Here is a 24,249-nt window from a genome sequence, read left to right as displayed (position 1 = left end):
CATACCTTATTGCAGAAAAGAATCACAAAAACCCAGAACTTTTCGTTTTTAATTAAATCTAAAAGAAGCTAGATTTTTTTTGGAATTGAAGTGAGAATTTTCGTTTCTGGCAAAAAGCGAGAATTCTTGACAATAAACTGGCAAAATGCAAGACTTACATTTTTTGCAAAAGAGGATTTTCTGGAAATTAGAGGTACTAAAAAGTGACACCTCTTGGCAACCAAGCTACACTTTTGGGTAATTTTTGGAAAAAAGTGAGACTCAGTAGCAATCAAATTTTTCTAAAAAGCGAGAATTTTTGGTTAAAAACAAGACTTTGACAATTTTATAGCAAAAAGCAAAACTCGATATTTTTTGCAATTTATGTCAAAAAATTGGACTACTACTTTGCAACTTTTTGATAAAACGGAATGACGTTTTCCAAATTATTGAAAAAAATATCTAAACTTTCGGATATATAGGGGGGGGGGGAGAGGGAAGCGAGATTTTTTGTCAATTTTTTGCAAAAAGCAAGACTCATAATTTTAGTAAAAAGCAAGGCAAGTGCAGAACTTTTTGCAATTATTGGTAAAAAAAAATACTTTCTCGACATTTTTGTCAAAAAAACAATACTTTTTTTTATTTTGGCAACTTTGACAATTCCTGCCCAAAAGAGAGATTTTTAAGAAGAAAATAAAACTTTGAAATTTTTTATTTTTTTAAATTAAAAAAAAAAAGAATCGAAATTCAATTTTAAACTCTTAACATCAATTTTTTAAACTTAATTTCAAATCAAAAAATTTTCAAATTTATTTCGGAAAATGTTTCAAGATTAAAAAAATCAACAAAAAACTGCTTTAATGGCGATTTTCAAACTTTTTCGTGTAATAAGTATAAATCTTGCTAGCAAAGCGAACCAATGTGAATAATTTCTTAAATTCAACTTCAACACAACAACAACTAGTTTTGGGCCATTCCTGGAGTCTGCAAGGGAACAGGGTGTCCAATCATTTGTGGAAATGATTTTCCTTAATTTTTTTAGGTTTTCCAGACCAATTTTTCCATTTTTCTAGACAATTTTTAAAAATTTTCTATGCTTACCCTATACTTGAATTGAAGAAGTTTTTTTGGGGAGGGGGGAAGGTGTAATTTTTTTTCATAAGCGTCTCTTCGAACTGAATAATTCTTCGGATATAAAAAACAACCTGCATCAAGTTTGGCCAATTGATACAATATTCGTATGACATTTATCTTTTTTTTTTTTGATTTTTGGAGGGCTCAAAATGTGAAATTTGTTCATTTGAAAAGAAGACACAAATTGGCCCAAGCGAAGCGAGGGCGAGAACTTTTGAAAATTTTCATTTCGAAATGGCTATTAAAAACGAGTTAAACGCGAGGAGTTTATTTTTCGGTTTTCAAATTTTAATACTGGAATGTTGTTTTTTTGAAGGAAGTTAGGAAGTTACTTTTGAAAAACAAAAGAGAACTGGCTCGAGCGAAGCGAGGGCGAAAGCTTCTGAAAATTTGCATTTCAAGAGGCATAAGAACGAGGTTTTTTAATGTGAGGACGAGTAGTTTTGTTGGCTTTCAAGATTTTGGATTTAAATGATATTTTTTTTTGAAGGAAATTGATTTTGAAAAAGAAAACAGGCCTAAGCGAGGACAAAAGCTTTTGTAAATTTGTATTTCGAGAAGCATAAAAGCAATATTGGTTTTTTTCGTGAGGAGTTCCTTTTTTGGCTTTAAAACTTGATTTTTATAATCTAGAAATTTTCATCTTGCTTCTGAAAAAGAAAAGAAAACAAGCCCGAGCGAAGTGAGGGCGAAAGCTTTTGAAAATTTGTGTTTCGAGAAGTAAAAAATGATGTTTTCCTTTCATCACAGGCCCTTATCCAAAATTTACAATTGATCACTTTTTCAAAATTCCAGAGATTTCGCGTGAAAATTACGAAATTTCCTGACTTTTCCAGACCGACCAAATTCCCTGACTTTTCCAGGTTTTTCAGGTTTTCCAGGCTTACGGACACCCTGGGGAATTTTCAATTTTCGCCACGAATTTGAAATCGCTCTGGAGAAGCCAAAACTGAACTTTGGGACCTGAAACTCTGTTTGGTGGTAATTGGACACTCTCTCGACTGTTTTTAGGTAGTTACCGCGAAATTTCAGGTTCAGGCTTTCCAATTCAAAAGTGAATTTCTGATCAATATGTAAGTAGGTTAGTTTTACAAAAAGCGAAAAAATCAAATTTTCAAGCAAGGTAACAACGAGTGGTTAAACAGAAGAGAGGGTGTCCTATAATCACGGGTGGGTGCTCAAGTTCATTTTCAGCTCTTTCAGAGCGATTCGAAATTTTTGGTGAAAATTGAAAAATCCCTGAAGGCTCCAGAATGTCCCAAAACTAGTAGTTAACTAGTTGATGACACGATGAGTGGGGATTGAATTGAAGTAACTATTTGGTTCACTTCGCTAAAAAAAATCATATTTTATGAAAAAGTTTTAAAAGTACCCTTAGAACAGTTTTCTTGAATTCTTTTCAAATTTTCAAAAAATTCGTCAAACAGCTAAAAATGAATTTCAGGTCCTGAAATTTTGGTTTCAGGTTCTTTTAGAACATGCTCTTTCGATCTAGCTTGGTTTCGTTGAAATCGGGGAGGGTGAGTTCAAAAGGTTCACTTTCGAGGGAAAACAAACGTTCAGAATTTTTGGACACTCTGCATTGAATTGAAATTTTAGGAACCATTACTGAAAATAAGAGCACCACTTGCTACAGAAATCTAACACCTTCAGAGTAATTTTACCATCTTAACCTAATCACATAAAGATCACACAAATGCGCTTTTCTTACGTAAAATACGCCGGAACTAGGCTAAAAATTCAATCAAGCGAACATTCATTCTCTTCCATAAAGACAAAAGCGCTCAAACATTACGAGTAGATAGGTCAAGAATTAGTCGACTTAACGAATGACCAACATTAACGAGTCATTTCCTACTTAGCAATCCAAGTACAGTATTCACAAATACGCGCACATTAGAGTAAGTAAATGAGTACCTAAATCAAATAATTAATAAATCCTACGCTTCGATAATAATTAAAAACTCACCCGAAGAAGGTCGATCCGAGTATCTGGTACAATACACCCAAGCGGGCCACGGTTTACCATTGGCATCCTTATCCGACGAGTCGTCGGTTAATTTATCGTTGGAATGATCATCGAAGTCGATAGTCCTCGGTGACATCGAATCTGTCTTGGTGATAACCGGAGTTTCATCCAATTTGATTTCTTTGGGCGGCTTGCTCTTACGTTGGACCGGCGATGCGGAACGTTTGCCGGGGCCTTTTTTCACCGGCGGCGGCGTAGGTACGACAGAGACGACGGCGGCAGTTTTACCAAACTCCGGTTTCAGGATGTTATCGACGGAGAACGGTAACGGAGCGCAAGGAGCTATTTGATTTGGACTAGGAGATCGACTAGGAGCGCCTTTCGTTGACGATGGCGAACAGCAACAATTTTTGCCATAATATCGGCTCGATGAGTTGACCGAGCTGCAAGGGCTATCCGGCCTCGATATAGTACAAAGGTCCGAATTCGCCGACGAGTACATAGGTCTAGGACTATCATCCGGCGGCAGGTTACCATTAACGGAGCCGTTCAATTCGGCTTCTTTAGGGACGCGCGTCCTACCATCGAAACCTAAATTCTGCATTTGTAACACTTCGCACATTATTTTGGCATTTTGTAGCCCTAACATGTAGTCGTTAGGTAGGCTAAAATTAGGCGTATTATATAGCTGCATTTTTAATGGTAACCTAGTCGCCGCAGCGGCCGCTGCTGCCGGAAAAACACCCACGAATGGATTAAACGGCAGTCCGGAAAAGTTTTGTATTTGCGAAATATAAAACTCCGGATTGAATTTATTCACGTGGCACGGGTACGACGACGACAGATTCTGTAACATTTCTGACTCTTTGATGGCGATACCGCCACCGGCTCCGTTAAATTTAGTCGTACGTAATTTGATATCATCTTTGGAATAATCTTGCTGCATGTGAGCGTGAGCGTGAGCATGAGGTGACATTTTGAACGCGTAATCACTTTCGTTAACGCGTTCGTGTTCCGGACTAGTTGAATATCGATCCGACGAGTCTCTGCACTCTCGAACGCCGCGACTCTGCAACGGCGAGCAAATACTCAACGGTTTGTTTTGGAAAACATTGTCGCCGGCGCTTTTAATACCGTTGAAATCGGCGTAATCTTTATCGGGTTCGGTATACTTCTGCGTTAACAAGGCGATCTGGTGAAACGCCGATTTTGATTTAATTTCCGATCCAGCGCTGGCCGCCGCCGTAGTAGTATTCGTCGACGAAATATTCGAATTATCCGCGTAATTAATTCCAGAACAGCTACCTCCGTTCGTGCCCGGATTCTGAGTCACTTCGTTCGGTCCGGGACTAGAGGCGTTCTGCGGACTACACCTTTCCGTTTCTAAAGCCATTCGCGTCGTATTAAGAATTTCTCACTCGTTTGACTATCTCTGTAGCCTAATTTTCCCGCTTAAACTACCGAAAAAACATACGCCCAAGCTTGTTGGTCTCGAAAAATTGATAAAGTTCCAAAGGATTGCGAATAGTCATTATTTATTCCGGATTGTAATTACATTAGAATCGTTTGACGGAATTTTATCTCGTTGCGTTCGTATTTTTTTTTCTCTTTTTTTTGTACGATCTTTCTCTCTTCGTCTTTCACCTTCGTCTTCCACACAGAAGAGTTGAATTGCAGCCGCGGTCTGCGGACCACACACGTCGATAACCTCGCTAAAAATTAACTTGAATCACGTTAGTGGCGAACGCTATTAAAGAAGTATAAACAGTATTCCACTGAGTTATCTTCCGTGCTAAACAAGTTTGTAGTTTTTTTTTCTCCGCTTATTCTCCTTTTTTTCCCTCTTGTATCTTTCTTTTTTCACTTCTCTTTTGCGCTGGAGTATGTTTTTTTTTTCTTCTTCTTTCTAAAAGGTACTGACGTAGTCTTTTAAAAATCGTTTCTCTTTCGATGCAACCGCAATTCCACGTGCATTTACTTACACGTTTTTTTCTCGCAATTCTACCGTATAGGTAATGCCTTTTTCTCGAGCTCCTGTAAAAAAATTTTCAAACACTAATTAGTTCGAGCTGTTTGGCGAAATACAAAAAAAAATAATGATAATTTACTCAAGCAATACTGTATAAAATACCTGAGAACATATTATCTAGGTGAAAAATAATAAATAAAATAAACAAGTAAGGTACTGTATAAATATATGTAGAATGAAAACCAATGCGAATAAAAACTAGTGACTTTTTGTTATTAATATGTTTTTCATTAAAATACCAAATCGATTTCATGCCAAATTTCACATGTCCTCAACATTTATCAAACGAGCTATAAACCTGCAACTTAATTATAACGAGGCTTCGTCATTAATTAATATTAATGTTTTGATTTAATCAGTCTACGATATCTTCCCAGGCAAACCGATTGAGCAGGTAAACAATATGTACATAGATAGGTATACAGAAGTCAGAAAGCATTCTTGATTGAACTAGGTAGCTAGAAATACTTTCGAAATGCTGAATAAAATTCCAAATTAGGTACCTACTTATAATAAAGAGTAGGAACGAGGGAACAAAGATAGGGAGGCTAGAGGTATAATTTGTTCACCCGGAATTCAATCGGAGTTGGGAGAAATTTTAAAAAATAAACAAAAATCATGATTTTTTTCAGCTTGAGTTGTCAATTTCTTCAACTTTCCTAACTCAGAATCAAAAATAAAACTAGCTGAGCGCAAAGAAACTTGAAATGTCAACATATTAAATATTTTAAGTTATAACTTTTTTGGATTTTTTTTCACTAAAAAAATTATCTTTTTACTTTAAAAAGTCGAGTAACAACCCTTTTCCCGAAAGTTGCAGACACCACTGGTCAATTGTGATGGTAAAATTTGTAAAACGAACTTCCAAAATTTTTATTGATACTTGTAAATTTTTCAGATGAGTCAGATAATAACTCGACCGGGAATAGTTTATCGCTGCTGCTCCTTGAAATTTCAATTATGCAACCACCTTTGCTCTAAATCGTTTTCAAAATGTCTTGTTAAATTACGCAGAAATAGTGGCACAGACCAAATGACCAGCCATTTGGTCTTTATAAATGAATATCGATCATGAAAATATCTAACAAAAAATGAACTATCAATGAAAATGTTGCTGCTGAGTTCTGCACAATTGAATATAAAAGACGAAATGACCAAAAAAAAAAGTATGTACTACTTATTTGACCCAATTATTGTATGTAATTGAGTTGAGGGTGGCAAGTAAAGGTTTCCAATTTTGAATGAAACATAAATTAATTTAGTACTTACATTGAGAAAATTTTTTGCATGCAAAGTACCTCTACCTACCCAATCTACGTATTATTTTCATTTTTATTATAGTTTATGCAATAAATTGACAATGTTGTGGCTTTTCTTATTGACAGGGCGCACATGTGGGCCAGAGAGCAAAAAAAGCGCTCATGACCTGTTTTAATGATATACCTAATGGGATTCCTGAAGTCCAAAAATGATCATTTCGAAGTATTTTTCAACGCAGAATTCAAATTTTTGGTCAGTTTTTTTTCCAAGACCTACAGTGGAGGGGTTACTTCATTGAGATTTTGAAAAAAATCGGAAAATTTCATGTGAGGTTTCGAAGTCTTGAGTTTTTGAGCAGAAAAACTCAAAAATGGAACCATTTTTTCATTTTGACCCACAGGAGAGGGGGTACTGCGTTGATATTTCGAAAAAAATTGGAAATTTTCAAGTGGGGTATCAAAATCTTGGGTTTTTGAGCTGAAAAATTCAAAAATGGAACCATTTTTCATTTTGACTCACGGGGGAGGGGGCATTGCATTGATACTTTGAAAAAAATCGGAAATTTTCGAGTGGGGAATCGAAATCTTGAGTTTTTGAGCTGAAAAATTCAAAAATGGAACCATTTTTCATTTTGGCTCATAGGGAAGGGGGTACAGCATTGCTATTTTGAAAAAAATCGGAAATTTTCAAGTGTGGTATCAAAATTTAGATTTTTGGTCAGAAAAACTCGGAAATGCAGTAATTTTTTCATTGTGATCCATTAAGAGCAGTGGTATTGAATTAAAATATTTGATGGCTCGATTTTCGGCGAACCTTATTTAAAAATTCAAATAGTTTTCTATTTTCCGTGAAAAAAATTGCAAACTTTTCCCCTCGCTTAGCTTGAGAGCTCGTTTGAGTTTTATTCATTTCAAAATTGAAACTTAAAAAGCTTCCTAATTCTGAAATATTATTTTTTTACCTCTCAAAATACGAATTTTTGAAGGTTTTTGACCACGCTTCGCTCAAGCCTCTTTGTTTTTTTTTCAGATTAATTTTTTTTAAAAAAAGGTATCACCTATTCAAATTTTAAACACGTGTACCTAAATCAGAAAAACACATTTCTCACAAAAAAATAATTGTTTTTTTTTGCTTCTTTTCAAAGTTGAAATTTTTAAAATACTTACTCATTCAAATTCTAAAATTTTAGAGCAAAAAAATCAATTCCTCTCCCAAAACAAAATATTGTTTTTCTACCTATCGAAATACGAATTTTCGAAAGATTTTGCCCTCATTTCGAAATTCGCCATTTTTCGGTAAAATTGTTAATTGGTGCATAGTCACCCTTCCAAATTCAAAATTTCTTTCTTGATTTCATCTTTGGATTTTTCCATAAAAATTCAGGCAATCTTGCATTTTTGTAAAAGTTTGCTATAATTAAAAAATAAAATTCGGCAACTGAAAGTTGTCTTAGTGGTGCATTTTTGTACCATCTTTCGACTTTCTTGATTCATCCAAAAATTGCATGTCGTTAAGAATAGATAATTTTTTGAAAGGGGAAAGGGATGGTAAGATGGGAAAAAAGTTTGCTAGAACAAAAAATCAAATCCAACCCTGAGGGACAACTTATGAAAACAAACTTACAAGGGAACGACTCGAAGTGTCAGCCTTCAATTTGGACAACATTGCGATTTTTGGAAAGAACATGGTCTGAAACCCACAAAATCAAAACGTCAGCTGCCCAAATTTATTTTTCGATTATTGACAAATTTTTAAAAATTCAAAAATGACGATTTTTAAAAATTCATGTTTTTTATTGGCCCTATTCTCGACTTCTTCGTGGAGTTTATTTAAAAGTGTGTTTTTTTTATCAACACTCTTTGTGTACCTATTTGTATTTTTCACCAAGTAGGTAATGGTAAAAAAAAACATACTCTAAATGTCCGTCCGGAATTCTCGAAATTATTTCAGATGTGGATAAACTCGTTAAGCAGATTGAAAATAAGTCACAGCTCGATTTTCAACAGTACAAATCATTTTTTGTACCCCTGGAGAAATCTGAAATTGCCCTGGAGGCTTCAGAACAACTATAGAAATAGGTATAGTAAAATTCAGTTCGAGGGAGTTGATATTAGTTACAAGACTACTTTTGATCATTTTAATTTTCAACTGAATAGTTTTTTTTTTTTTTTTTTTTTTTAAGCAATCGCTGAAAATGGTCAACTTTGAATTCATTAAAAATTCTCCACAAATCGAAAAATCAATCAGAAGCGAACATCTCAAGTATAGTTCCCTTGCAGGTTTGAGATTTACAGTTTCTATTTTTCCAATACGAAGAGTCAAAGACAAAATACGAATTATTTTTCTACTAAAACCAAACTTTCGCGTTTTAAAAAATAGGAGAAAAATCATTACCTACGTTTAAATAAATGCCCAGGCAAGTGCAGAATCTCGTAGGCATATGTAATTTTCTCGACCAATTGGTAGGTACATTGTCGACATTTCGAAACTACGAATGAAGTTCAAGTTTGTAACTAATGATTAGTTATCGAATACAACCGTATCTAATACCTAACATCTTCCGACCGAAAATATCTTTCCTCGTGGCGGCCATTTTTCACAAATGGATACGCATTTGAAACTCGAATCAGGTACCAACTTACCTAATACAATTTCTAGTATAAATACACATTTTGTTAAATTACTAAATCATCTCATGATGTGAAAATCGAAAAACAGCAGTATCAAGTTGTGTACATTCGTGACTTCTTTAGATAGGTACTTTTTTTTTACAATCTTCACAGTTCTAAGTATATACCTATAAGAATTCGAATTTCATTCTCAGGTATACACAACGAGAGCCAGTGAAATTAGGGAATATCTATATCTGCAAATTACTCCATTAAATTCTGAAAATAACTCCAAGTGTTCGGCTCAAGTATAAGGTGTAGGCTTATATTTCATCATCACGATAGTGATATTCTTCGTATATATACAAATTGCAGATGGAAAATTTCCTTCACTCGTAGGTACATACTTTACAATCAACATGATTCAGCATCAGTATATAAAATGATGTTACAAAGATGAAAGAAAAAGAGAAACCTCCTCCGTTACTATACATTCTGTTGGAAATCTCTCGAATAATTATCGTGATTAACGCAATTAGACTAATCAACGTAATAAAACCATTTTGAATTGGCTATCGTACAATGACGTCGTCTCCACAGCCATAATCTCAGCTCAGTTCAAGAGTATGGTATTAAAACGGAAGTAATTTTTCACATTTCCACACACCGATGATAATTCTTCACGATGATGAGATGATGTAGGCAGTACATAAAATGCATCTTGGAGACAAATTACACGCCAAGGCGTTAATTTCGCAATAATACTCTCTTTTTACAACTGTTACAGTTTTAAGTAGGTATTTTAATTAGATATTTGCGTGCAACATTCCACTTTGTGTACTCATATGTGTTTGTATAATACTTATATTTGCACATGCAAAAGTACCAACGAAATCACTCGTAAACATTTGTTGTTTTTTTGACTCGTTTGGCTGCTTCTTATAAGTCATAAAACTGGCACGCGTTTCGACAGTTTGTATACAGGTAGGTATCATAATACATCTTCGCTCGACTGGCTACCCTGTCTTCTACTGCATCTACACATTTGCGTAAAATTACGACTGCACATATACCTATACGATGCTGACTGAATGTGGATATATGACAGGAACTGGTTCTTCGCGCGTATCATTTTGCATGAAGATATCAGCATATACGAGTACGAGACGATTGAAAAGGGTTAAATTGTTACCATATTTCATTATTGAACGCGGAATTCGTACATATGGATCGACTAATTAAACGTCCGATGATTTTGGCTCAGCTCAGGTACCTACTAGATTATATACATATGTAATTAAAACTTTAAAATGTTACGCAGTCGTTTAGAGAAGGAAAAAATGTAGCAATCCTTGACCGTTAAAATGAAAAATGCCGAGAACTATGTAATTAATATGAGTTTCAAATTCATCGGCCACCCAGGTTTTCTTAACATTATACCAACATCTTGGTCAACGCGTTTTTGCTAATGTGCTGCTATGGATATTGGCCTGCGATAACCTTTTTTAAAACATCAGAAATGAAAATGAATGGTACAGCATCATGCACCATCACCTAAACTAACTCATATTACGTGTACAGGAATTTTATTTTAACAGCATCAACGACAGCGAGCGAGCCAGAGACACCATAATCGCTCATTCTTTTCGTGCGGTAATTACAAAATGGCGCTTCCGATTACCTTTAGGTATATATACATACAATAGGTAGGTAGGTGAATTCTAAATAAGCTAATAAATAGATCATTTTACTCGAACGAATAGCCTTATACGTACGTCGCGTCGTTATCATTACTCGGCCATTGTATAAGGTATTTTAACTTTTAACTGTGGGATTTTTCAACGTGTAAATATATATTATTTGCAGGTCATTACAGCACGAATTAGGTAAAGACTTAAGTTAATAAACGAAGGAAAATTATAATAGATGGTAATTACGGGCGAAGTTTTGACAAAACATTTGTCCTTCAATATTTTAAATGTCATTTTTTATTATCTATCTTTTTTCATTTAGATATATTTTTCCCTTTACAAAGCGGCGCGTTCGTCGTCTATAAATAAGTAATTAGTTCGATACGCGACCAGCAAAAGGAACACAACAGCGTGAAATTTCGCCACCGCAACTGCCGCCATCGCCATTATACCGTTACCTAAGCTATAATTAAAAATATTCTAAAATATCGTTATGTTTACAGAAAAATAATAGCTGCACAGTCGTGGAAAGTCAATTAATATGTATGTATAGTCAATCATGCGATATTGATGGCGCCTTTTTTTTTCGTCGTCGTCGTCGTCCATTCGCTTGTTTCGAATTAATTCCTTCTTTTTTTTCAGCCAGCTTTTTATCGTATTAGAAAGTGGCGATAATTGTCATTCGATGTCGACGACGTCGCGCGTTTACTCTATAATTATCGAATATACAGAAAGAAATACGTATTATTTATCGACGACGAAGCCGTGAAAATGTTGGAAAACCTATCGCTTTTAATTACGTAAAATAACGTTGTTTTTTTTCTCCATCGTTTTCGTTTCGTTTAAATTTTTTATAAACGGTATTCATGTATAACTATATATAGCTTCGTATTGTAGATAAATTAGTCGACGAACGTACTACAGGACGTCATTTCGTCGTCGACGAGACAATTATTTACCTGTCCAACTGTTTAATAATATCTACTACCTATAACTATTATACAAGGCGACCATTATTTTAAATTCGTGTGTATATAATTTTACAGCTACACCAGGCTATAACGTAGAATGGGACCGAAGAACGTGCACGATACAGCGGTGAGAAGTGTGGTTTCTCGAATCAAATTTTTTTTCTCCCAACAATGTAAGTATAGACGAGACGAAGTGAATTAAATGGATTGGAAATAATAGCTTCGAATTGAATTCATTTCCTTAGGTTTTCAAAGCAGCAGCAACATCAACACCAATTCAACAATGTTACAATTTTTTACGTACCTAACAAAATACCAAATAGCTATATAGGTAGGTATACGTATCGTATAGTATAGATATGTTCGATGGAAAATCTCACTTAATTAATCTAGGAATTCGTGAACACATCCTTCACAAATCGTATACAAATGTACAGGAGATTAGAGAAGATGAGACCTCACAGAAGCGCGTATACGTTATCATGTGAGCATGAGCAATTTCTCTTCCATCATTAGTGTAACATCTACAACACTAAATAGTTAGTTCCAAGATCGATTATCATTCTACAATCTCATCAATATTAATGCAGTGCGAAAAATTAGCCAAAAAATCAACGAGCAAAGGGAAACGAACGTATTCCCCATTGTACAACTGGCTGGCAAATATCCAAATTCTGCAGCGTACGATGAAGCGCAGCAGTCATTGTACACATCTGCGTTCTGGGTGCGAGTGAGTGAATTATGTGGTCAGAGAATTAGTATTATAAGAGCACGCAGACGACAAAAAACAGCACGTTTGGTACACACAGCGAACTATTATTCGCGTACGTTGATTTCGACATGCGACTTCGGAATTAATTCGCCGGAGACCAGAAAGCGGTTTTGTTCGGTATCAGATTTACGCTCGATTAACGCGTATTCTGGATAACGTACTTTAAGCGACGCCTTCCAACGACAACGTAGGCAAATTTGTCAGCAGGTCGAGTATACAAGCCGCTCCGGCGGAACAAGAAACGAGGAAGTAACGAACGCTGAATTAAGATCACTCTCATGATGATGCTTCGTTGATTTGATTAAGATGGAATCACGGTGCAGATTTTGATTTAATTTATAGGTAATCGTTGATCATTCGTGTTCGATGGTCTGTTGATAATTCAGAGTATAAATGTGTAAGTTTTCTATAATAACTTCACGAGAAGAGCGAAACTGTCTTCTATATCATCTATTAGGTATAGGATACTTCTGCGATAGATCATCTTTTCTGATTTCGAGTCATTTTTCGACATTTGTTTGCTTCCTAAATTTGAAAAACATTAAGCTAAGTAGTAAGTGTGAGTACGAGCAGTTACCTATAGTACATACCTACATCTCTTTCCCCCTTATTTTTACGATCAACCTCCTCTCTTTTCTAGATTGTAAACTGTAAAGCTTCGTATAATAAAAACCTATAACCTTTGACATTCGGATCCCTTCCAAGCTCACGAGTCTCCTCCTTTTTTCGTCAGAACCCTCCCTTTCTGGATTATCTATGCATTGTTTGAATTTTGAAGCAAAAATGTTGAACAATATCAATCAAGCATAGAAAATTTTTCGATTGAAATTTTCATTTTTGCCTTAGTTTTATCCTGAAACGAAACCAACGAATTTTTCATTGATTGAATAATTTTCAAATAAAATGTCACCATAGGTATTTCTATATGAGAGGGAACATGAGCTGCTTATGAAAAATATCATAGTTTTCAATTTTTTCTATTATTACTTCACAATTCTTTGAATCAATTAACTGCTAACAATTAAGGCTATACCCTCTGGTTTATAATCTAATGCTTGCCCTATATCTAGTTCTATTCTAACAATTATTACATGAGACCCCCTCCCCATAAATGTTACCCCTCTACACCAATTGTAAAATACTCTAAATTCGGAGTGGAAAAATGCACATGAAGTCCAACTGCCCTCGATGTGGGAATTAATAAAACTACCTATACTCTTCATGAGAAAATTTTCAAAGTAGGAATTTTGAAAAATTTTGCTGAAAAATGGAGATGATTTCAAGCATAAAAATCTACTTTCTACAATAATTTTAAATTATACGTACACCTCTAATCTAATAAAAATAAAAAAAATAAAATAAAAACTAACTGAAGGACACTTATTGTATTAAAATGGCAGGTTTTTATTCTTTATTAATATGGTATTGTTGAATAAGTAATTCTTAAGTTTTTCAAAACTCTAAAAAAAATTAATTTGTTCTTCTGTCACCTAAAATAATTGGAATTTGGTTTTTTGTGCCTCACACGTGATGAGAATTATTTTGTTAAATGGGGCCACCAGAACTCAGAATAGGTACCTATGCCGAAATCAAACAAGATTTTTAAAAATTTCCAATTTGTGATCTACGGGCATGAAAAGGGACAATTTTGTAAGAAACACCAATCTGCAAAAATACAGTATAAAATTTGCTTTTTAGCAGACAGCGTTGAGTTTATTTTGGTACGTCAATAACTTAAAAAATTTCACATTTTTCCCGAATATCTTCTTGACAAAAAAAAAAAGAATTTCGGGCTTTGAAAATTTTGATTTTGAACATTTTCTTATTAGGATAGGTAGGTGCATACATCAATTTCCTCAATGTTCTTTTAATGCTGCATTAAAGTGGATAGCGAAAAAAAAAATGTAGGAGGATTTTGACTAAATTTAGTGCAGACCTTCATTCTGAGTTGAAAGTTACTCGGAAAAATTTTCAGCTTTGGAGGTGTCCCTGGAAGGGAGATTTGGGTCCTCAAAAAAGGGGCGTTTTCGAAAAAAGTCTAGGTTTTTTCGCTCTATCCCATCCCCAATCCAACCTGTCTTTTAAAAGACATCTTTGATGCTGCCACTACCACCAGCCAGGTCGGATTATGATGAGTTTCAAAATTGGAAGAAGGAAATCAAGCAGATTCTAGTGTTGGGCAGGCGGGGGTGGAAAAGAGTTAAAAAACGATAAAATTGATCAAAATGCTGGGGGAAATGGTTGTTTTGATTGTGAGCCTGGAGGAATCATGGATTCAGGACAGAATGGAAAATCTCTGTGAAAATCATGCAATTCTTGAGGATATAATGAAACGGAAATTCTAATAAAATAATCAATGTATCATAATTTATTGGTAGAAAAATGTACCTATCAAGTTTTTATGTGTATTTATTTTTCTACTTTTACCATACCCCCCCCCCCCCTTACCATGAGTTACATTTACCTATATTTCCTACATTACTCGCCCAATTACTTATATTTTGAAAGATTCCAAGGGGGCTGAAATTAAAGGAACTTTTTAAGCAAGTAAAAATTCGGAGAAATGTAGGTAGAAAAAATAAATACGCTTAAAAAATTTTTAAAAAAACAAAAACATGCAAAAATATGATTAAAAACACTTTTGAATTCTTTCTGACACTTCAATTTTTTCATAATTTGTAAAATTGGAGGCAGGGTTAATTAAGTTTGGTTCATGGATCCGCCCGAGCAGGTCACATCAGGGAAAGGTTCATAGCAATGCACCTGGCTTAGAATCCGTGATAAATACCTACTTTCGTGTTTTGAAAAATTGAGCAAAACGTCGAAAAATATATCATTTCTGAAACTGGGAAAATTGTATCATGGAATACAGAGGGAGCAATTTTTTATTATAGTCATTATGGCGAATTTCAAAAAATCGAGAGAAATAATACTACATCTACCCAAAAACTTGATCAATTTTTTTTCGGTTTTTCGAAATTCATATGTACTTAATTACTAAAAAGTTGGCACCAATTCCAAAACATTTCCCCAATTTCAGAAATGATATCTTTTGATGTTTTGGCCTGACTAATGTGAAAAAATTCAGAACCAAAAAAAATGTCAAAACACGAATTTACCCATAACATAATAATACCTTTTAGCGATTTGCAAATTATCAACCATTCAGTAGAACTAGAACCCTAAAAGTGGTCTTGGATTTTGATGAAAATGGCCTAAGTCGACGCATAATCTCAAATAATATCTTTTGAAACTGAGTCATTTTTCTAAAAACCGGTTGGGTAGGGGGGGGGGCTAGAGCGAAAAAAATCACAATTTTTTCCAAAATACCACCCTCTGAAAAACCATATCTCTTCTCCAGAAGCACTTTTGGAGTTGAAAATTTTTCTGAGAAACTTTCAACTCAAGAATGAAGGTTTCCACTGAATTTGGTTAAAATCATTCAGTATTTTTTACCATGATTTCCCCCATCTTGCAATCTTGCAATACACAAAAATGTGAAAACCTATACGTAGATTTTCTCTTTTGTAAAATTATTTTCAAACCAAGATCAAGAATACAACAGAAATTCAACAGCTTCTATCCAAAAGTGGTGAAATTTTGAGTGTTTGGTAGAAAAAACTAAAAATGAAGGGAAAAAAATGAAAAACTTCAAACCCAGTTTTCTAAGACAAGTATTATGTATTTACAAAATTCAATTTTGAAAGTTCATAGCACAAAAAAGAGTTGGTAAGATGGACTTTTTTTAGTCTCATTTTCAGAAAAATGTCCTCTATATAGCATTAATGCTATTGGCCCACACATACGTATTCTTGAGTTAACTTGATTTTCTATAATCTGACGAGGTTAAGACTAAAGAAATAGAATTTTACAGCAGAACAATTTGAAATTTTCTACTCAAAAATGCAATTTTTCAGTTTTTTCTATACTCAACTCACATCAAACCACTGTATCTTTTAACAAAAATGGCTTTAGGGAGTAGGGACTTAGGACCACTTCCGTTTAATAAAACTCGCTTTTTAAAAGATGTTTAAACAAATTTTTAGCTCAAAATATTGAACTTTTTGACTGGTTGAAAGTGCAGTTTCACTAAAATCTTAAGTTTTGAGTCAACCTTCGTTCAGCTTTAAGACAGTTTCATTCCGTGTTTACGTATACCTATGAAAAGACTCACCTATCTCTTTGCTCAAAGAACCAAGATCCAGACTCAGGCGAAGGACGTATTCAAAGATATAACAATACAAAACGTACAAAACTATTAGAGAAACTTTTGAGTAAAACCCAGGTAGATACATTTCAGAAAAAGGAAAACACAAAATGTTGCATCTACCCTTATTTGATATACCTAGGTATCTTTTCGCAAATACGAGTAGGTACATTGCAGCAAACAATTTTTTGTTTACTCAGTCGGATTGTTGTATATGCCATAATGAATACTTAAATCAATAAATCTAAATCACTTTTAACCAAAATGGCGTCAAAAGAATACCAATTATAATAAAGTAGGTAAAATCATAAAACTTGGATTTCCTTTGCAAGATTGAGCTTCGATGTTTTCAAATAGGAAACTAGATTTTTTCTGCAAAATCTAGCTTTTTGGAACTGTTGTCAATATCAGAATTGCATACTTTTCAATAAAGCCACCCTACAATAAACTGATACGTACACATATTTCCTGATCTCATCACTTCATATTCTATGAAAATGCTCCATCGTCAGAGATAAAGTCACTCTTATTCGCATTGTTTTCAAAAAATCTCTACATTTGCTATCAGTAAGTATATAGATATCAAAACTAATAGTAAAAGCTTTCTGAAGCCTTACCTAAAAACCTTTCGTCGAATTCGGATATTCTATTTCCTATAATACTGGACAAATTCCTAGCAGCCGGATCAAGTAGATAACAAATCACGATCACCAACGAATGCAAATTCGAATCAACTCGCAGCAGCCAATAATAAGAAATCGTTTTCGAAACAAAACGTCAATAAGTAAGTACTCGTGCGAAAACAACACCAGCAATAAACCCGCATAAACGTATTATAAATATCATAAAAAACCGTAAACACAGCGGCACTGCAATTCTAGTAATTAGCTGAGTTAGCACTGGCAAGTAAGCATATTTAGCGATACGGTACACAATACTACGACGACGTAATACACATTACACGCACACACATCTGTAGCACCCACCGACTAAGTACGTCGTATAGGTATCTCTATAGAGCAGCGCTCAACGAAGAAGGATCTTTAATGTATCAATCAACGACGCCGGAAAAAATCAGCGCGCGGATTCTGAGCTGACAGCTCGCACTAGCGACATCGGCATATGAGCGAGTTGTACCATACGTACCGTACACTGCGGTTCTGTCGTCGTCTTTTTTTTTCGCCTTTCCCGGACCACCACCACCGCCGCCGTCGCCGCCACCGCCGTCGTGGTAGTCCTTTTCCTCGACACCGCCACCTTCACCCTGCGCTCGGTACACCCAGCCAGTTATCACCCAAAGACATCTTACCAAAGCTTTACTATCTATATTAACGTAATCATTATCCCGCGTAGTGTGGGTTTTTCTCGACATGATTTTTAAAGAATTTTAGCCACGCCTATTCTCATCTATCTCTCGGCTCAACTCGCAACACCGCCACCGCCAAGTCCGACTCATAGGCTTCTCCATTCCATCTTTCCACGGTTTACAAGCGGCGCGGCGGTTCGTCCAACACCGCACTACCACCACGTTCCATAAAGAAGACCTGGTTTACAGTGTTACCAACTCTTGTTCCGTTCTTTATGCGACCATATTTCTCGTTCTCGTTAAACCATCCTCGTACGGTGATCGTATACTCTCTTCATGTCTCCTCTCAGGTACCTACTCTTACTTCTATCTAAAAATATATAGGTACGTATAGAATAAAGTCGCGCTAATTGGTTACTTTATAAAGGTATATCTTCATATCTGCTGCTATACGGCGTTCTCTGTCTCTCTCCTCTCGACGAGAAGGTATCGACTATCGAGTTAATTAAGTGATTTAAACGCGTTCGACGATTAGCTCGATCCGGGTTTCGTTTCGCCACATTCGCGCACAAGATGATTAAATTTTTTATAGCTACGTATTAATCACTGTTCCCGCCACCGCGACCGGCTTTGAACCATCGATCGATCAAAAATACCGCATAGGAACGCAGATACGAAATAATGTGTACGGTACGGGTACCTATAACTCAACCCATGAACTCGTTATAATTTATCTTACGATTATAGACTGACTAAAGTCATAGGTATAGGTACATACGAATATAAATTTGAAATTGAAACTTATAAAATGAAAAAAAATCTCGTACGAGGATAAGATACCGCAAAAAATGTTCATAAATACCTGTCGGGATTCCATTACTTCCTCATGCGCGAGTAGAAGTACAGTATACAAACTTTAATGCACCTTCTGCAAGAGAATCTACGTAGCAATCAAGCTTCTTTAAACATGGCTTCATAGCTGGGTTCTTTAACATTTTACACACTGAGGAACGTTTACTTCGAGGGGAGAATTGAGCTTCCGATACTTTTTTCAAATCGACATCCCTCGCCAGGAAGAAAAACTTTGAACCTACAAAAAGAAAACAATCATGAAAGAACATTCATGTACAACATGTTAGTAGAATATACCTACCTAAAGTATATATCCGAATGATTTGAGCTTTGTTTTTGAAACTTTTCAAGTACCCATTTTGAACATTCGGGAAAACTAAACTTATTCTCATCAGGTGTACCTACCTATCATGATGAACTTCTTTAGGTTTAGGACGCCATATTTAGTTCTTCGAAGTCATTCCTATAGTTCATTTTTATTCGTAGGTAACTAGGTATATAGGTATTCATTTTTTCTTCATAAACGCTTATCGACACGTTATCTCATATCTGTAACAAAAGAGTCACAATGCATTGATTAGCAGTAATATTGAAGTATATTGTACGAGTAAATGCAATATGGGTGATTGTCAGTCAGCATCATCTTTGCTGTGGTCGACATTTTCTTGCAGCAAAATGGCGCCCAATTTTTGAAATTCGACTTTATTCCTCAGTAGTCAGTTGAATATTTTTGAATCGATTGACTCGAGAAAGAAGGAACATGAAACGGAGGAGTTTTAAAAAGGTCACATGATTCAGACGAATGTTTAAAAAGTTGAACAACCGATGAAGTTTTGATTCAGGTATAGCTATATGAGGGGACATGCAGAAAACTTAGAATCAATTTCAGGGGCATCAGGGGTACGATGATAGTATATTCTCGAGGAATAGATCCTCGTGGAAGAGGGAGAGGGGTGAAAATGTGAACGTAGGTAGGAAAATGAATATACCTATTCATCATGCGTTCTTTCAATATACGCGGCGATAATATGAAAAATAAAAATTTTCAATTGAAATGCTTCCATTCCCCCTACCTCATGATGGAATGACCGCTCAGCACTTTTTAAATTTTCCTGCATTCCTGTTTTTCAAAATGAAATCATAAAAAAACCGTTCAACATAGTATTTTAAATTCATCTTTCAGATTAGAGGCAAAGCCTCCTATAGAAAAATACGAATTACTCGCCATCTTCACAGATCGAAAATTTTGTTTCTTTTTTTGGTAGAACCGCTGTTTTTTTATTTTCAAAAATTGATCGTTTGTGAGGAAAATACGTTATACTTGCTTAATAAAATTACAACCAAAAAAAGAAATTGAGAAAAATTATGAGGTTTTTCAGATTTTCAAGTATAGAATTTCTTGCAAAGAATGATCTTTTCTTTGAAAGGCTACGATGGCGATGATGAGAAATTTTTAATTTTTTCGAAGGGTTTTATGAAAAAATGAACAGAAACACAAAAATTACAGAGTATGAAATCTCTTCACGGCAGAGTGTGATTTATTTTTATTAAAAAATTTGTTTCTGCATAATATATTTTCTTCTAATGATTTTATTTTCTCAAAATTCTCATGAGGTGGGAGCGACTGCGGTAGTTCGAGGAGGCGGCCGCTTCTCTTAGATCTGCAGGGAGCAAGTGGGGCAATTTGCCCCGGTCCGGTATTTTTCAGAAAGCCTCCATTTATTTATAAAGTTAGTGAATAGTGAACTTTATTTGTAGAAGAGAAATGCAATTATAATTTTTGAAAATGAAATGAAAACTCTATTTTTGAACAGAAAATGATAACATAGTTTTGTTTTTGAAAAAAGCCTCCACATGCGAACTTTAATGTTGGAAAGAAAACAAAATTTCAAATTTCATTTTGAAATAACAATGCAAGTTTCATATTTGAAGAAAAAAAATGAAAACTTCATTTTTTAAGGATAAATGGAAACTTTATGGAACAGAAGTTGAGGTGAACTTGGCTCTCTTGTGAAAAACTTCCACGAAAAAAAAAAAACTTCTCTATACTTAAGAGAAAAAAACTTCTTTTCAGGTTGTCGCGGAACAGAATTTGGTTCTCGAATTCATCTGTCAAAAATGCTCAAATTTTGACATGTTGTATACCTACACTTCGAGCCAGAGGCCCACCATACAAAATTTCAGCCTCACAAGTGTTTTGGAAGGGGAGCTAGGGCTTTCCAAAGTCGGGTCATTTTCGAAAAAATAATGTGGTTTTTAAATTTAAGACCCCGAATACTAAAAATTGAAAAATTGGTACTTCCCATCGTGAGATTTCAGATTCCGAATCGAAATGGCGTTACCTATCAGTTTTTTGATTAGATCGTGAGCGTTCGCGACATGACATTGTTTTCAACTCACGAAAACGGGTTTCTCAATTTTAAGAGGGAAGGAAGCAACTAAGCAAGTCACTTCTTGAAAAATTTCTATGGAGCAAAATTGTAAAGAATTAAATTTAGAGTCGAAATATTGTCGTGAGATTTTCGTTAGAACCAACTAAATGCAATTTAAAGCATTCAATATTTGGCACACTGCTCCGTTTTTCAATGAAAAACATTTTTAAAAAACAAAGAGTGCAAAACAATAAAAGTTATTTGAATCGCCCAATAAACTTTTTTTTGAACGGAGGCGATGTGAATAAATTCCAAGGGCCCCTCATTTTTTTACCCCGAGCCCATGCACGTTGGCTCTTGGCGACATGCTTTTGAGTAGGTATAGGCAATCTAAAAAAATCATACCTACGCACCTACTCATAAAATTGTAGAGAGAAGAACGTTTTGAATTGGAACAAAACTTTCAGGATCTGCTAAGCAAGCTTTACTGATGATCTTTTTGTTTCAAAAACTGAAGTAGGTAGGTAATACTTACTAGATTTTTTTGATTCGCAGAATAAAAATAACGTGACATTTGAAAGACCGTTTCTACTCCTATCAGGCTGATCCACTCCAGAAAATCGAATTTAATAAGATAAAGGTAGAATTTCAACAAGCCGACTGGGTCTCTTGTTGCAGCCTGCAGGTACAGGAAAAACAGCTAACGCCAACTATGACAGTAGCTATGGTTTTGTACCTACATTTTGAGCTGAAAAAAGAAGGTTAGAATTAGGAGTCTGTTGATCGACATCAAAGAAAGCTTTGAAGAACAAAATGAAATCTTAGGTTTCACAATATGTTTATTAGGCTTAATTATAGCAAATACCTTTTTACTTACACCCCCCCCCCATTTTAAAAATGCGAGATTTGTTGGAACATAAGTTGTTAATTGGAGTTTCTTAAATTGACACTCTTCCCTCCTTGCTTCCCTTCTCACACTTCAATTCAACATCTACGTGATTTTCATTTTTCCTCCATCTTCTTCTCTACAACTACGGTAATGATTCTTCTATTCGATAGAAGAAAATTTCAACGTAATTCATAAAATTTGAAATGACTTGATTTGACCATCTGTTTCGACTCAATAGATGAACCTATACTTAGGTAACAGATCATTGAGTTTCAAATAACTCGAAACAGAATTCCCGCCACATGGCTGATCGAATCAATTCGAAACGCTTGACCAAGTTATTGTTACATTATTAAGTGCTTACATGACAATTCGTTCTCACGTCAGATCTCTTCCAAGGTCAAAACAGATGCAAGTTATGATAAAATGTCGTATCATACTCTTCTTCAAATCCCATTTAAGCATTCATCTTTGGAAATACCAACACCGAAACATATGTTAGAGAGTTGAACATGTTAAAAATGAACTAATGAACATAAATCAAGATCCAAGTTCTCCAATGTAGATACTTATATTTACATTGATGTATGTATTTCATACGCATAGGTAAGACCACACCCGAGAACCAGAGATACTCGAGTAATGATACCATCAACATGAACTCTCACAGACTAACAATTGATCTTCGGTATACCTAATGCTTCGGGCTACTCGCATTTCATCTCATTTTCTTTTCTTTGTTTTTACTGCTAGCCGTATCCCTGCATGGTATTATTTCATTTCATGCATGTAGACACAAGTATGTTCACCAATTTCGAACAATTTTCAACCAAGTTTACATTGTTCTCGTCGTCCAGGCGCCCTTCATTTTGTTTCTCAAACAATATCCGCATCACGTTGGTCCCTATCAATTAATGTCGTCATTACAAGACGCCAAACCAAGACCAAAAAATGCGCCAGGCGACCCAAATAGTGTACTTTTTTCGTACTGCTTTGCCACTATACACACGCGTATATCTTGTCTTTTCACACCTTCCCTATCGCATATCACTACGCTGTCACTCGTTAAACCTTCTTAACAATGTAATCAGCACTGCGGCGGTCATTAATGCGGACACACTCGCGAACGAGAAATTTTTTAAAACAATAGAGTCCGCTTATCTGGGCTCGGCAACAGGCGAGGCGAGAATCGCCAGCACAAAAACAAGTTAATTAACGCAGAAACACGTCTAGTTATATAGGTATGTCATCGTATAGTGTTGAACTGTTGAATAAAATCATATCGCAAAATTACATACCACGATGACTTGTCAACTCTATACATTGGTGTAATGTAACAGACGCATGTACGATGAATAGATCGTATAATGAGAGCGCACGTACGAGTATATCCAATCCAATCCATGGCATTGGCAGTCGGGCTTGTACACAGTATTATTGGCGCGGTAGGAGCTACAAGACGCTGAAAGGCGCGGGCACAGCGGCCGCGATCATATTTGAAAAGGCTCGATTGTTGAATATTTTTACGCCGGCTGTGAATAGAGCGATAGAGCATTACTAACCTATTATTTTATGTTATAGAAAAATACATAATACAAGGTACAGGGTTGCGGTTAAAAATAAGCTTAATATGGGTCGATTGGACTACACTATACCTTCGAGGAGGGTTAATTTGAACATGGCAAAGGCACGGCACGGTATCGTACCCAAGAATTTTTGTGATATCTGTTTTAATGAACAAGAAGAAATGAGATGTCAGTAAAAAAATAAGTGTTATGTACGTATACGTCTATATATACATTATTTGATATGAAGTTTTTCTTCTAATACCATACCTATGTAAATAATTAAACGTTGTTACGCAGTAAGGGCGCCGTATTTCTTCATAATACACCTATCGAGGTAGGTCTAGGTGCTTATATATTTTCCTAGCGTCGTTCACTTCGTACGTAGGTCAAAATACTTGATTAGAGTATACGCAATTTAATCAATTCCGTCAAAAAATCATCCAACCAAGCTTCTTTCATTGACAGGTAATTTCGAAACATCAACATCGACGACGAATTCGCCATGAGACGCACATGTAATGCTAAACGACCCTTCTCTTCGTCTCTTTCGCAAGCAACTATAGGGATAAAATTGAGCATTAAATTGTTGTCGTAGCATTCTCCTCTAACGGACGCCGGTTGAAATAAAATGTAAACAATAT

General features: G+C 35.3%; 1 protein-coding gene and 1 long non-coding RNA gene across 2 annotated transcripts in view; both read right to left on the bottom strand.

The window, feature by feature from the left end:
- LOC135846058 (homeobox protein engrailed-1-like) overlaps positions 1–18,525 on the bottom strand; it is a 37,242-nt gene extending 18,717 nt beyond the window's left edge. Inside the window, exons 1-2 of the mRNA XM_065365033.1 lie at positions 17,239–18,525; positions 3,083–5,116 (exon numbers count right to left, since the gene is read on the bottom strand). Of these exons, the coding sequence (XP_065221105.1) occupies positions 3,083–4,475 (1,393 nt within the window). The 5' untranslated portion in view covers positions 4,476–5,116; positions 17,239–18,525. The remainder of the gene's footprint in view (positions 1–3,082; positions 5,117–17,238) is intronic.
- Positions 1–24,249, bottom strand: part of LOC135846059 (uncharacterized) — a 53,447-nt gene that overhangs the window by 23,217 nt on the left and 5,981 nt on the right. The window contains exons 9-14 of the long non-coding RNA XR_010558876.1: positions 23,876–24,165; positions 23,696–23,765; positions 23,339–23,572; positions 21,687–21,899; positions 19,185–19,328; positions 18,790–19,017 (exon numbers count right to left, since the gene is read on the bottom strand). This is a non-coding gene — a long non-coding RNA (uncharacterized LOC135846059). The remainder of the gene's footprint in view (positions 1–18,789; positions 19,018–19,184; positions 19,329–21,686; positions 21,900–23,338; positions 23,573–23,695; positions 23,766–23,875; positions 24,166–24,249) is intronic.

Source organism: Planococcus citri, chromosome 4 (genome assembly GCF_950023065.1).
Source record: "Planococcus citri chromosome 4, ihPlaCitr1.1, whole genome shotgun sequence".
Taxonomy (NCBI): Eukaryota; Metazoa; Arthropoda; class Insecta; order Hemiptera; family Pseudococcidae; genus Planococcus; species Planococcus citri.
This window is presented reverse-complemented; position numbering and strand designations above follow the sequence as displayed.